Source organism: Fusarium subglutinans, assembly GCF_013396075.1.
Source record: "Fusarium subglutinans strain NRRL 66333 chromosome Unknown NRRL66333_c0000029, whole genome shotgun sequence".
NCBI classification, from domain to species: Eukaryota; Fungi; Ascomycota; class Sordariomycetes; order Hypocreales; family Nectriaceae; genus Fusarium; species Fusarium subglutinans.
Genome location: NW_023502092.1, coordinates 45301 through 58413, shown reverse-complemented (window position 1 = coordinate 58413; position 13113 = coordinate 45301). Strand labels below are relative to the sequence as shown.

The window sequence follows — 13113 nt, the reverse complement described above, 5'->3', positions numbered from 1 at the left end:
GCGATTAGAGTTTGTGAGGCTATTCCCAGCTGAAGACGTCAGCTTTCACTTAGGATCGACGTTTGGAAGAGCATTTACAGTTTGTGACACAATCCCTGCCCCCAATCTGGTTGGACTGTAAAGATCCTGTTGCAAAATTTAAAGTTTCTCCTTAATATCGATCGAAACGCGTCAATCCACTGTTCCTATATTGAGGGTATAGCTAGGAAATAAGTTGCTTCTCAAAGTAGTTAGATTCTTGAGTAACAATTATCCTACTACTTTGACTTGGGGCTATGCAGTTCAGTATACGATCAATGCTTCCATGGAAGCCTCGGGACTGGATACACTGCTTCCAGAAGGTGGTGTTCGTTTGCCAACCTGTTCCTGAAACAAACCTTGAAATTGTCGGTCCGACACCAAAATCACGCCCTTCGACATGGAGATGATGACGGCAATTTCCGCACAATCTTATGCTTTTGAGATAGAGAGACAAACCCGCAAGGTCCCCGGGGAAAAGAACTAACCGTCTGTCTTGTCGATCGTCGGCAGAAGCCTCTTTCATTTGTGCGGAGCTGAAGAAGTTTCTCCACCAATAATAACACTTGGTGCTATGCTCAAAAACTCTTTGCTATCACTATGAGATTACAGATAAGTACTAAATGGAATCATGCGCTATGTTAAACTGTTCCAATCCTGCGAACAAGTCTGCTTTCAGTCCGAGTAATAACCACTGTTTCTGCTACTCTCGACATCCTTCTCGCCCCTCTCACTTTTCGCCTTCTTAATCAGCTTATCTCTCCAAGCCTGAACATCCTTCTGCACGACCCAACCCAACAAGACAACAGTGAGTGGCATGGCGACGCACCAATAGACATAGAAAAGAGGTTCACCAGCTGCAAAGTCACCATTCATGGATAGGATAGATGCCGCAACAGTGCACGGCACAGCAACTGTCGCGATCTTTGCGAGCTGGCCAGAGCTTCTAGCTGTACGATTCGCTGCTGCCGCCTGCTCGTTGGCGGCTTTTGTCTGCGTGTAAGAATCGTATGCTTGGATCCTTGTTGCGAATGCTTCGTCCATTGCCGCTCGCTGTGCATACATGGTCATGTTACCAGAAATTAGCTCGTCCAGAACCTTCATGTGATTTTGAAGTTGGCTCCAGCGTCGTGACTCTTGTGATATTTGGATGCGAAGTCTCTCGATAGTCTGTGAGGCCAGGTAGTGGGCATCATCGCAGCGAAAAGCCTCATGGATTTGCTGGACTAGGAATGCCGCTTCTTGCAGACGCTGACGCGAGTGTCGGAGTTTCTGGTAATCCGCAGCGATTGTTCGACTTCGCTCAATCAGGAGGTTGGGGCTTTTGATGTCCAGCGCCTTTTGTGCTTCTACCAGTGGCGATGTCCATACCGTCTGACTGAGATTCCATTCGTAACTGATTTGATCTTCCCATTTCCAGAAGACAAAGTTGCGTATTATGAGAGTCGCGGAAAAAGGGTCATCAGTAGTAATGATCTTCTCATTTTCGTATGCCTGCACAGCCACGTCCCATAGTGAGAGTCGAGCCGGAGAAACTTGTCGGTTGATTGAACTCTTGAACTCTGATATCACGTAACAGGCCCAATCAGATATCGCGATTTGACTCTCATCAACCTTTTCTAGGCCGTATGGACTTGGTAGTACAGGATCTGGCTCATGTCGAGGAAGAAGACACCCGTTAGGCATATCCATTAAGACGAGCGCTAATTTAAGAAATCTCAGTCGATCTAAGTAGTCTACCGGAAACGGAAACGTACCTATCCACCCGTCTGGAGTGTATTTACCCAAAAATGAAATAAAAAGGTTCGTGTCAACGAACTCAGTCTCTGAGGATAGCACCAACTCACCGGTGCGAGGACAGCTGCCATTGTAAGAGTCAAAGCACCAGTTTTCAGGCTCATCAAGCATCTCGTTCCATACAATCGAAAGTTGCGAGGGAGCTTTGATTTTCCAGTATGTAGAGTCTGTAGAGTCAAAGCCTGACGGGTTGATGAGCCTGAGCCGTGATTCTGGGAAATAGTGGGCTGTCCAGAACTCATGAGGTATGTCAAGCTTGACACTCAGAGCCTCAGCTATCCTGGCGTCCATGCCTTCCATAAGGATTAAACTTCGCGGAGAGTTCTGAGAGGGCTTCTTCTCTAAAGCCTGTTCGATATCCAGCCAGAGCTGCTGGGGATCGTTGCTACGGTCCAGACGAGGAGATTCGGACCTCAAATTTTCGTTGTCAAAGTGAAAGACACGAAGTTGTGATTCCCAGCCATGATCACGATCTTGCCACGGATGCAGGGGGTATGAGTATGAAGCCATTCTATCTTTCATAATGTCTCGGTATTCTCGTATCTTGTTGACAGTTTCTTTCAGTGCAGGGATCTCTGGGATCCCATCTACCAATGAAGTCAGATCATCTCTTGATTAACATTTCGAAAACTTTATACCTTCGACTCCTGCTGGAGCTATTGGTCTCTCAAGGTCAGACATGATTTATGACAACAGTCGGGAAATGGAAAAACTCGTCAAAAATCAAGAGTAAGGCCTTGTTATAATGTTACTGGGCCAGGACGGCAAAACGTTAAGTTGCAAGAGAGAAGAATACTGTCAGCTCCAAAAGAGCGTAAGCAGAGGTAGATAAGCGCGGGGTCTGAAAACAACAGGGGTCTAGAGCTGAAAGCAAGGACTACATATCAGATCTGATTGGCCATGGCTCAAGAACCATCTGTCAAGTTCCACTATTCTAGGAGACAAGATCTCGATGTGAAACAAGGCTGCAGAAAGAGCCAATTCTGCATCTTCTAAGCATATTCATCGCCGCGTTAGCGCCAACGACTCTCATCAATTGCCTTCCTATCCAAGGCAACAATGAACAAAACAACGCCTCCACTTGTAACAGCACTATCGTGTCACATGTTCGAGCCAGGCGTGATATCCCATTGACCACTTGAGACGTTGAAGAAGCTGTTCGACACAACGTGGATCTCAACAAGAGTAAGTCAACCCGAGATAAGCTGGACATGAACTATTGACTGACGCTGAGCTTTTGTTAGTATAAAAACACTCTATCCGAAAGCACGTGAATTGTGGTAACTACTCTATCTGGGTCCACAACTCATTCGACCCTGACATTAAGGGTCACGAAGAGAGTGCAAATGACATCCCAGCTTTGGAGAAGCGCAGCTGGGAGGAGGACGCAGACGCGAACGACAGAATGCCCAACAGGTTCGAGTTCGATGAGCACACGGATACATGGGCATAACCAAGCCTCAAAAAGAAAACTAACAATCCCTCGCCATTCGCCGACGGAGCTGATGCCTTTATTGAGTGGACCAATAAGAACAAGGGTGGCTGGAGAATTGGAGTTCAGGACGCTTACTACAGCACCGATATTCTGATCGGGGGCAGCAACACGGGTGCAAGCATGAGATTCTTAGTCCGAAAGGAACAAGGTCGTGTTGTTATCCTCGGGACTAAGGATGTTGGGGATGCCGTTGGTGGGGCCTATCACAAATTCAAGAAGACAATTAAGGGTGTGGCACGTATGGCTGGCAAGGGACAGATGAAATGCTGGAATGGGGATGGCGACTATAAGAACATGCTTCATTGGGAGATTGACCGAAGCTGAGTCACAGGAACAACTAATCCGGGAGCTAACATCTCAGGAGAAACAGCACCAAGAGCCACAGTTCCAAGGGCCACAGCATCGGCCAATATACCTCCCATTCCCCGTTATCCCCGCTGCCCCCGTTACTGTTACAGTCCCCGCTGACCCACGGCCAGTAATAGAACATAGGTACCTAACTAGTAGTTAGATATTGGCTAATTGTAGATTGTGTATTTGAGATATGCTGCCTGAAGCTTGTTTCTCTTCCCTGACTTGCTAAAAGAAGAAGCATCCCTGTAATAGCTATGATACATTTCTTTTCCAAATTTTGTTACCAGCGTGAAGATAGATCTACTAGTAGTAAAGTGCTGCTGACGTTTTACGGTATTCTCATGATACAGCAGAGGTTCAACGTTCAATAGTAGATCCAATCTCACTCATTGTCTTTTTATTGCAGGCAGTCATTGCATTACACGAGTGAAATCGACGCATTTAATCTGCAAAGTCCATAACACTAATGTAAAATGATTATGACAAGGTCCCATTTTACACAAAGGAACCCCCATTGGCCCCAATTACCTGCCTAGACACCCAGGAACTGGTTGGACCAGCAAGAAAGGCAGCCAAAGCAGCAATTTCCTCCGGCCTTCCCAAGCGCCCAAGCGGGCTAAAGCCGGCGATAGTGTCGATAAGTTCCTGCGATTTGCCCTGGAAGAACATTTCTGTGGCCGTCGGACCGGGGGCGATGGCATTGACAGTGATACCCTTCGGTCCGAGGTCTTTGGCGAGAATTCGTGTCATCTGCTCAATGGAGCCTTTCGATGATGCGTAGAGAAGATAACGAGGTGCCACTTGAGATTGGTGAAGAACACCACTTGATACGAGGATGACTCGGCCATCTCGTGGCATGTGCTTAACTGCTTTCTGATGGTTGTTAGGTGGACTGTGGCCGGACTAGCCAGACAAAAAGACTCACCTGAACGAGAAAGTAAGGTCCCTTCACATTCAGGTTGAAGGCCTTGTCGAAGCCTTCCTCTGTTGTACTCTCGAGATCATTCATGGGGGCGCATGCAGCATTTGCCATTACACAGTCGATCTTGCCGAACTTCTCAACCGTCGCTTGTACCAGCTTCTCGATCTCAGCGATGTTCGAGACATCAGCTTTAAAAGCAAGAGCTCTGTCGGGACCTATCTTGGAGACTAGCTCTTCCACGGGTTTGCTATCGCTGGAGTAGTTGATGACAACGCTCGCACCGTCAGCTGCAACACGCTCTATGACGGCTTTCCCTATTCCCTTGGAGCCACCTGTAACCAGGACGACTTTTCCGTCAAGAGACATGATGTTTTGAGGCTTGGTCTGAGTGTAATTAATGGGTGGAAGTAATGCCGGGACAAGTTGGGTAAAACTTGGAAGGGGGGTGAGTGCTCAGATATATAGCAAGATGTTGTCACCAAGCCCTTATCCTTTCAAACCTGTGGCGCTTCTAAAATCGATTTCTCCTCAAGAAAATACTAAGCATCGGTGTCGAAATTCCGGAGATACGAGCTTTAACCCATGTGCCGGCGGCCATCGTCGAAAATGTTAACAAAACCGCGACTTTCGCTCTTAGGTCAATGGGTTGACGACATGGAGGTAACGGCTCGACCCGCCTTGAGTAAGCACTAACGCATGCAGGGACATTTAGTGTATATACTCGATGAGGAATAGCGCTCATAAATGAGGAAGGCTCATTGATGGTGATGACGCTTACATCTCTGAAAGTGGACGCAGGCTTCGTGATGTGACTCCGAAACTGCCCGGGGTGAGCTGCCTGTCGTTTACTTTCATCCTTGGCCTAACTACTTGAGGTTGACTTTCTTGGTGGAAGAGCTGCTAATAGCCTTCTGGACTTATCCACATATAGTCCCCAGCATCGTTGACCATGTTGTCCTGCCCCAAGTCCAAGAGGTCTCGTCCACGACTCCTCGGACATCACGCCACGCCCTTTCCGCTGCAGTATCGCAGGCGACGTAAGACCACAGAATAGGCTCAAGTGATTCTTTCCTGACCTCATCCCAATCCCTCGCGCCCTCAGCGACTCTGCGCTTCTGCTCTACCCTATCAAGGAATCCAACGAACCACTCTCGAAGCCCAGACCCAACTTGTTCCGTACAAAGTATTCCCAACATCCCAAGCCAGATCAACAGGTCAGATAACCCTAGATATACCGCTCGCTCCTTATACAGGATGAGCTGTGCCTGTAACCTCTGTGCAGCATAATGATAAGGAGGCGCGTAGGAGATAGGACAAGTAACTCCCAATGAGAATATCAGAAGAGCTGTCTGAAGGATCTCGTTGATCCAGTGGTCTGCGGTAGTTTCTGGTGACCTAGACGCGTCTCTTTGCACGGGCTTCTTGCCATCATACCCGTCTGGGAGAGTTGCAAGAAGACGCTGTTGGATGAGATCCCTGTGAGCAGCTAGAAGTGAGAGATCAGGGTTTGTCAAGGCGTTGTGATGGTATGCCTCTATGACCTTGACCCAAACTCGCATGTCACATATTACTTCTCTGACATCTTCTTCTAAACCGATCACAATAAGTCTGTTAAGTGTAGCAGAAGATTCCCCAAATGGAGAATGTTCGACAAAATCGGAAGCGTAACCAAAGAACTTGGTTCTATCATGGGTCTCCTTGACACGACCGTAGAGTTGAGAAACCGGAAGCTGAGGTTTGACAAGCTTCTGCGTGGCGCGTACAAGGTCCATGTAGTTGAAGGAAGCTTGGAAACCAGCGTACTTGACATTATGAATACCACCTTTCAAATCTACCAGATTCATCAAGGCCTTTGCGTGCGAATCGATGAGAAGTCTGCTGACAAAGACGTGGATCCAAGACAGCTCCGCTAACGGTGGATCAAACGCCTTTTTGGTGATGCCATTTCCATCGTCTGGTGACATCTCAGGACCACACAGACTGAGGATAGCATAAAGAGTCTGCTCAGGGATCTCCGCAACAGGTTTCGTGATGTCTTTCGAGATATGCACTATGGCTTGGTTGTAGTGCAGTAAGCTTTGCTTATCGGTAACACGCGAGTTTCTCTTGAAAGCGAGGTTCACAGCAGCTTGCCACAGACAAGCATGCACTAATGCTGGACCTTGAGCAACAAGAGTGTTGTAATCGAGAGCGAAGGGTGGAATGTGGAACGCAGCTGACCCAATCTCGAATCCTGGCCAGAAAGATTGCGTGCAGTAGTGAAGCAGCATCTTGGTGTGCGGATCCACTATCCTGTCGGGGATAACGCACATGCTGAGTTGTCCAGAGGTAAGCAGAAGGTGTCTATCATTTCTCTTGGTTCTCCCCTCCACAATCGCCATACCCTCACTGGCCCTGTGTAATTCGATGTCGGCTTGGTCTGGTGGTAGTTTCTTGCTGGCTTGTTTACGGCGATGCATGGATTTGGCGAGATGTGACCTGGCACTTGATTGTCGCAGCTCAACCTCGCGGCGACTATTGGGCTCTGCTGTTATCGCCGGTAAGAAATGAAAGGACATTTCTTTCCTAGCGCTCGAGTCGGAGCTCCAATTCATCTTGGGCCATCCGAATCATACAGCCGTTCTCGTTTCATGCGTCTTTCTTGGTTCATCTGCATTTGCTTACATCAAGACGGGATTGGGATGAGGGGATCGTCATTGATGGAGCCTGGAATGAGTTTGGCTGACTAAGACGATAAGTACCAGGTACGATCCTTGCCGACCCTCTGACCACGGTTGACAGGTACACGCTAATTGCCATCTGAGCGGATTTTATAAACAGGATTTGCAAGTCAATGGAACTTTTTCTAGTAATGCGATTCTTGTACAACCTTTGGCTGCCTGCCTCGTGATGCTTCCCTCTATAATCAACGCTGTTGCTGTATTTGCATTCGTCAAAGAGAGAACATCACGTTCAGGGGAAATCCCAAATACCACAGAAGCGACCACAGCGGACATTTGTAGAGTGTAATAAACCTACGTATTTCATCTCATCGATCGTATTGTATCAAATGTTCATCCGATGTTCATATCTTGGTATCAGGAGTGCGCACTTGTGTTGTGCGCTGTTCAGCATCTTGAGTCCCGACAGTGTGGAAGGTAACTGACGCGAACAACGCGTATGGCGCCGTGATTCATGCCCCAGTAGTCCGAGTTCTACGTGACCAACAAGAACTAAATACTAGGTTCCCACTGTCAGTTGGAGGCAAACGCCTTCTGCCATTCACCCGTGGTCCCGCTTTTCGTGATGCCTGGCAGAGTTGCGCTGACACTAAAACTCCTAGGAGACTGAAGTTCTAACACTCGAATCTCAGATGCATACACTAGACCCCAAGGCTGTGCCAGTGTCAAAACGTCTCGCGCGAGTGCTTATTTTCTGATATTCCTTCGCCATTCTTCACCGGCTTTCCTTTCTTCAAACTTTCCTCTCCTCATACCCAAACTTTCGTCTGCCCTTCACCTAAACGTTCGTCTAACTTTACCTAAACTTTCATCTAACCTGACCTAAACCTTTGCCTAGGGTACCCTCACAAAAGCCCATCACCACTGTGTGGTGCCCCGAATTTAACACAGAATCTCTACGCCATCAAGCAAAAGTCTTGCTCCCTCGGGAAACATGGCTCTGATCCCTTATACCAAGGAGCAGCTGGATGACTGCATCCTCATGCCTCTTGATCCACCGACCACCACGTTCTACCTATTCAACAATCTCCCTGTTGAAATGCGCCTTAAGATTTGGGAGTCCGCACTTTCGAACCCTCGACAAGTCAAGGTCGTCGTGGCCGATAATAACATCTGCGAGTTCTCAATTTGGAACTGTCATCATGAACGAATCTTCCATGCCGATGATGTCGATGATGACCAGCCCTACGGCGTCTTCATCAAGAAGAGTGCGACATACCACCCGCTTCTAAACACAACATCCGAGTCGCGCAACGTCGCCAAGAAGTTCTACCGTGTCCAGCTCCCCTGCCGACGACTTGGACCTAACGGAAGCAGCGAGGGCACCCTGTTCCTTTGCCCTGAATTGGATACCATTCATCTCGAAACCGACATCTTGCCACTTCGGCATTTTGAGAAGTTTGCTGATGCTGTTTTTGCCGCAGACAAGCACAAAGTCGGCCTCGTCAACTTGGCCCTCGACTGCGAACTCCGTCACGACGAGAATGAGTTTCCCATCTCTGACGACGAACGTCTCCTTTTCATTGAGGCCATTCGTCGATTGGAAGTCTTGACCATTGTTGGGCGCGTGCCCAACAAATGCACCCAGCTCCTAACATACGGAAGTGACCTGCGGGTCATCAATCAATCCCCTCGCTTTGTTGACAAATGTATCAACACCGAGGAATATGATCAAGGTTTCTTCGACTATAAATCGGGTCTGTACGAAAACGAGTTGACAGCCGTTCGCATCGGAGGCGAGGACCCCCGTCGTGGGTATTATTCCTTTCGCAATCTGATGCAGGTGTTGGAAATCCCCAATGATGTTTACACGGCCAACGAGATTTTCAAGCTCACCCACAACCATGAGCCACATTTCATCTGCATTAACGGTGATCCGGATGAGTATAGAATCGCCAGCAACACACAGCGGGAGTACCGAGAGTACAGCAAGGAGCCCCCTGCTGTTGGATTTTGGCTTTTCCCGCTCAGTGCCATCGGTCCATTCTACCTTCACGACATCAAGCCATGGAATGGGCTTCCTTCGCATCCCAAAGCGGACATTGAGGTGAAAGACCGGGTCATTGACCTCAGTGGCTGTTACTCGCGCTTTTGCTTTTTTCGTCCTGCATATTAGAGGATGTTAAACTAAACTCCACAAAAGGTATACTAAATCTATCCTAAACTTGTGCTAAACTTAGGCTAACTTACCTAAGTCTTTGTTCCATTTAGGATCGAGTTCTCGAATTTTCTTTCCTCCCTTGGAAAATGACTGGATGTTTAACGGCTGGTCGACCTAGGCTAGATTGAGCATAAGAGGGTTGGACGGGCGGGTTTTTGTCTCATTGTGAAAGACATTTTGTATTATAGTGTAGCAGACTTGACCACAAAATCTCAACTCTTAACTTACATAGTGCTCCTATATACCGTATCCCTAAACGTGATGGTCTCTCTTTGACGAAGTAATCATGCCGTAATTTCAACTTACAAGAAAGAAATAGGAAGCGACAGAATCTTTCAAGCGTGCCTGATAGCTGGTTGTTTCCATTCCAATTCTTGCTAGTCGTCCCACATTGATTTCTCTAGATAATAGGGGAAATACTGACCATAAAATGCATAATCAAATAGGCACTACGGCATGATCTCCCCGTCAATGTCAAGTCCAAACGGATGGTTCTTCTAAAATTGATAAGGAAGACACGAGTTCAAGACTCAACCATCTACAAATGTATTTGAAGCCCCCTTCTCGATCCTGAGCGACCGTCACATACCCATCTAGTCGAGACGTCAGGTTCTCAGCAGTTGGAGCAGTTCTTCCACCAACCTCTCCCGCTGATTGTTCAAAACGGGCTATAAGTCGGTGTTGAAGATCAAGAACGAGATCCTGAACTCTTGGAAATTTTCTCTTTCCTGCATCCTCAGCGTCGGACTGAAGGAGGGTTTTAAACTTCCATCAAACGGCTTGAAGAGACTCTCGGCGAGAAAGCACAGTAAAAATAGCAGGCGTGCCGGACTTAGATGGCCTTGTTCACTCTGGTGGCCAGCTCTTCATGTTGGTTCTTGAAATATGAACACACAAATCCACGTAGTTCATTAGGATGTGGCCTTTTTCCAAGCTTCGATCTTTGACCTTCCTTAACGTGACCAGCTCCATGGTCGTTATTGGGTCTGTTCGCATTCTCCACTGAGAATTCCGATGGCCCTCTTGCTCAAGACAAGTCAATAGGCTCATGAAAATATTATAGATATTTGTATTAAATATATTCAGAAACTAATAATTAAATCTCTCTCCCTTGGACGGATTCCTCACTAAGCCAGCCCCCGCAAACCCAAGTCTGACAACACCATCGCTCATCTCCCATGCACCGTATCTGACAGGCCCAATATCATTAACCGCGTTCACAATTCCTCCAACGTTTTGATTCGGGTCAACGTTTCTCATAATATGCGATTCCTGCCCAACAGTTCCAAACGCATTCGCAATCTCGAGCGGGTTAAGACTGACATCTCGGCCGAGCTCCCACCAGCCCCAGAAAGTTGGAAGGACGGCGAAAATACCAACCAGCGAGACTGCAATCGCGATCCACATCTTGTCGTAATTCGTCACGTATACTAGCGTCGTCGTGCCGCTGTCGTACTCGACTTTTTGCTTGTCTGTCATGTTGTACTTGGCGTACTGCAGACTTGCTCGGAAGCCGATGTCGCGGGTGAGTTCGATGATGTCGTCCATCGGGTTTTCCCACCGGTCTCCGCATCCCGGGGTTGTCCCGTTCATGGTGAGATACTGGGTTGCTGGTAAACCCGTTGAGCTGACATCATAGCCAGTAGCGCCCGTAAACCGCATGAAAGCTTGAGACTCGTAGAGCGATTTTGCAATCATGCTAAAGCCTCCTAGGATATTTCCTGAGCCTGGCATGACCAAATCAGCGGGCAACATGTATCTTGGCTCTAGTTAGTGAACAGCTAGGCGGTATAGAAGGGGTAGTACATACTTCCTTTCGATAAACTTGTCATCCTTCCACGTTCCCTGAAGCTCGACTGTCTTCCCATCCATTCGCACGGGGAACTTGGTAATTCCACCGTGAAGATCACACGTCTGGACTTTGATCTTTCCATTGCACTTGTCCGTGTCCTTGTAGAGCGTCGTGTATCGTAGGAATGACCCATTGGCCAGGTCGTTGACGCCCCAGTCACTATACTCCGTAACGTTCACCTGGAAGAAATATACTCCATCCATAGCTCTCAACATACTTGCCCTATCCGTGCCAATTGTGAGATTGAAATCCTTTGTCGTGTCGGTGCAATTGACATCGAAACCGAAACCTTCCACTGCAGTGGTGCAGTTGTTGCAGGAAGTATCGAAAACAGCCATGTCAGATCGACGACTGTAGCTTTGGGCGACGTCGCTGAAGTTCTTGGTGAGTAGCGAAGCGGAATGAGTGCGACCAGTCATAATGCACGCATAGTTCTCGGGAAGCTGTCTCGCGATATGAAAAGTCACGGCTCCTCGTTGAGCTTGGTAGTGATTCGTCGTTGATGAGGCGCGCTGCATGAGAGGACCACGCAGGACAGATAGTGTCATGAGAATAGATGCTATCACAATCAGTACCCAAGCCAACGTTACAGAATTATATGTCAATCATACCCAGACCCAGTGTCTTCGACTTCCAGGTGAATAAGTTCACGGCTGCTTGTATGATGCCAGTCGAGGAGCCGTAGACAGCTTGTAATTGTTGCAGCTGACCTACATCAGTAACGAACTTCCTGGCAGTATGAGTTTACTCACAGTTACCGGCTTGCCAGCTGTTCTCCAATAAGAAATGGCCGCTCCCTCAGTAAAAGCACAAGCAAGAAAAGCTCCTGACAACGCAGATGTCAAAGCCAGCCATACCGTAGGCTGTATCCGCTCATCCCAATGATCAACAGGCACTCCATCGCTATAAACGAGGATCATAACAGCCGCGATAGTTCCCAGCAACGCCAAGAGCCACATGCCAAGGCCGCGATAGGGGAACCGAATCCAGAAGCCGGGAAGCCAAGGCTGACTGAGTCTGGCATATTGTTCCGCAAATGGTGCCGGGAGATTCTCGAGACGATGCCAGGGTGCTTTATCGCGGTCGCGGTCGCTATTACTTATGAATTCATCCTTTAGTGGCCACGGTGAGGCCATGTTTTGAGTATTAAGCATTCTCGGGGCTTAGTATTAGACTCTGGCGGTAAAAGTACTGCATTGAGGACCAAGAAAAGAATGTGTCGAGGGACAGTAAAAAACACAAGCCAATCCAATGCCTCAAAGAAGTGAACACCTTTAGAATGACAGGCTGAAAGGTAACCAAATGAAAGAAAAAGAATCTTCGGTTTCAAGACCCAAAGGGAGTAAAAACAAAGGACCCTGGAACTAAACGTTGCATGAAACAACCAGGGTTCGGATCTTCAATTGCCAAATCAGAAGTGCCACCCTGATCTGTTTTGGCCATGAAAACCGGAGATCTCAATCTTCAATACGAGAATTAGCCTTCTCCATGACTTCATTCGCCCCGCTGCTGTGGAATTCCGACTCGTGTTTCCGGCAGTTGTTCCCACAATGATTGTGATCGCCGCGTTTTATGAACGAGCTAGCATAATATGTATAACTATGTCGTAGCACTATTTCACCGCCGGTTCTTCCGCGCTCGGGAGTCGTTTGATTGGGAATATTCATACGTGATGGAGAATATGGACGAAACTCTCAAGATTTTGACCCTAAGTGATGAAAGTATTTAGGCAATTCAGAGTAAGTTTAAGTAACTCTTTACTGAGTTTATTTTGGCATCCTCTTTCCAAGTCAT

At 47.8% G+C, this 13113-nt stretch overlaps 6 protein-coding genes across 6 annotated transcripts; 2 read left to right on the top strand and 4 right to left on the bottom strand.

The window, feature by feature from the left end:
- Positions 1–693: 693 nt before the first annotated feature.
- On the bottom strand, positions 694–2496 carry FSUBG_3345 (uncharacterized protein; the record flags this gene model as incomplete). Its single annotated transcript, XM_036681216.1, has 3 exons — positions 694–1721; positions 1776–2402; positions 2454–2496. The coding sequence occupies 3 exons, from the start codon at positions 2494–2496 to the stop codon at positions 694–696; spliced, it is 1698 nt and encodes a 565-aa protein (XP_036540997.1).
- Positions 2497–2874: 378 nt separating this feature from the next.
- On the top strand, positions 2875–3634 carry FSUBG_3344 (uncharacterized protein; the record flags this gene model as incomplete). The annotated part of the gene is made up of 3 exons (XM_036681215.1): positions 2875–2898; positions 3083–3231; positions 3274–3634. The coding sequence occupies 3 exons, from the start codon at positions 2875–2877 to the stop codon at positions 3632–3634; spliced, it is 534 nt and encodes a 177-aa protein (XP_036540996.1).
- Positions 3635–4159: 525 nt separating this feature from the next.
- Positions 4160–4952, bottom strand: FSUBG_3343 (3-oxoacyl-reductase; the record flags this gene model as incomplete). The annotated part of the gene is made up of 2 exons (XM_036681214.1): positions 4160–4537; positions 4590–4952. 2 exons carry the CDS (start codon positions 4950–4952, stop codon positions 4160–4162), a joined length of 741 nt encoding a protein of 246 aa, XP_036540995.1.
- Positions 4953–5503: 551 nt separating this feature from the next.
- FSUBG_3342 (uncharacterized protein) lies at positions 5504–7180 on the bottom strand (the record flags this gene model as incomplete). The annotated part of the gene is made up of 1 exon (XM_036681213.1): positions 5504–7180. One exon carries the CDS (start codon positions 7178–7180, stop codon positions 5504–5506), a length of 1677 nt encoding a protein of 558 aa, XP_036540994.1.
- A 1060-nt stretch (positions 7181–8240) lies between these two features.
- On the top strand, positions 8241–9422 carry FSUBG_3341 (uncharacterized protein; the record flags this gene model as incomplete). The annotated part of the gene is made up of 1 exon (XM_036681212.1): positions 8241–9422. The coding sequence occupies one exon, from the start codon at positions 8241–8243 to the stop codon at positions 9420–9422; it is 1182 nt and encodes a 393-aa protein (XP_036540993.1).
- Positions 9423–10556: 1134 nt separating this feature from the next.
- Positions 10557–12455, bottom strand: FSUBG_3340 (uncharacterized protein; the record flags this gene model as incomplete). Its single annotated transcript, XM_036681211.1, has 4 exons — positions 10557–11226; positions 11278–11878; positions 11931–12024; positions 12072–12455. The coding sequence occupies 4 exons, from the start codon at positions 12453–12455 to the stop codon at positions 10557–10559; spliced, it is 1749 nt and encodes a 582-aa protein (XP_036540992.1).
- Between the last annotated feature and the right edge of the window lie 658 nt (positions 12456–13113).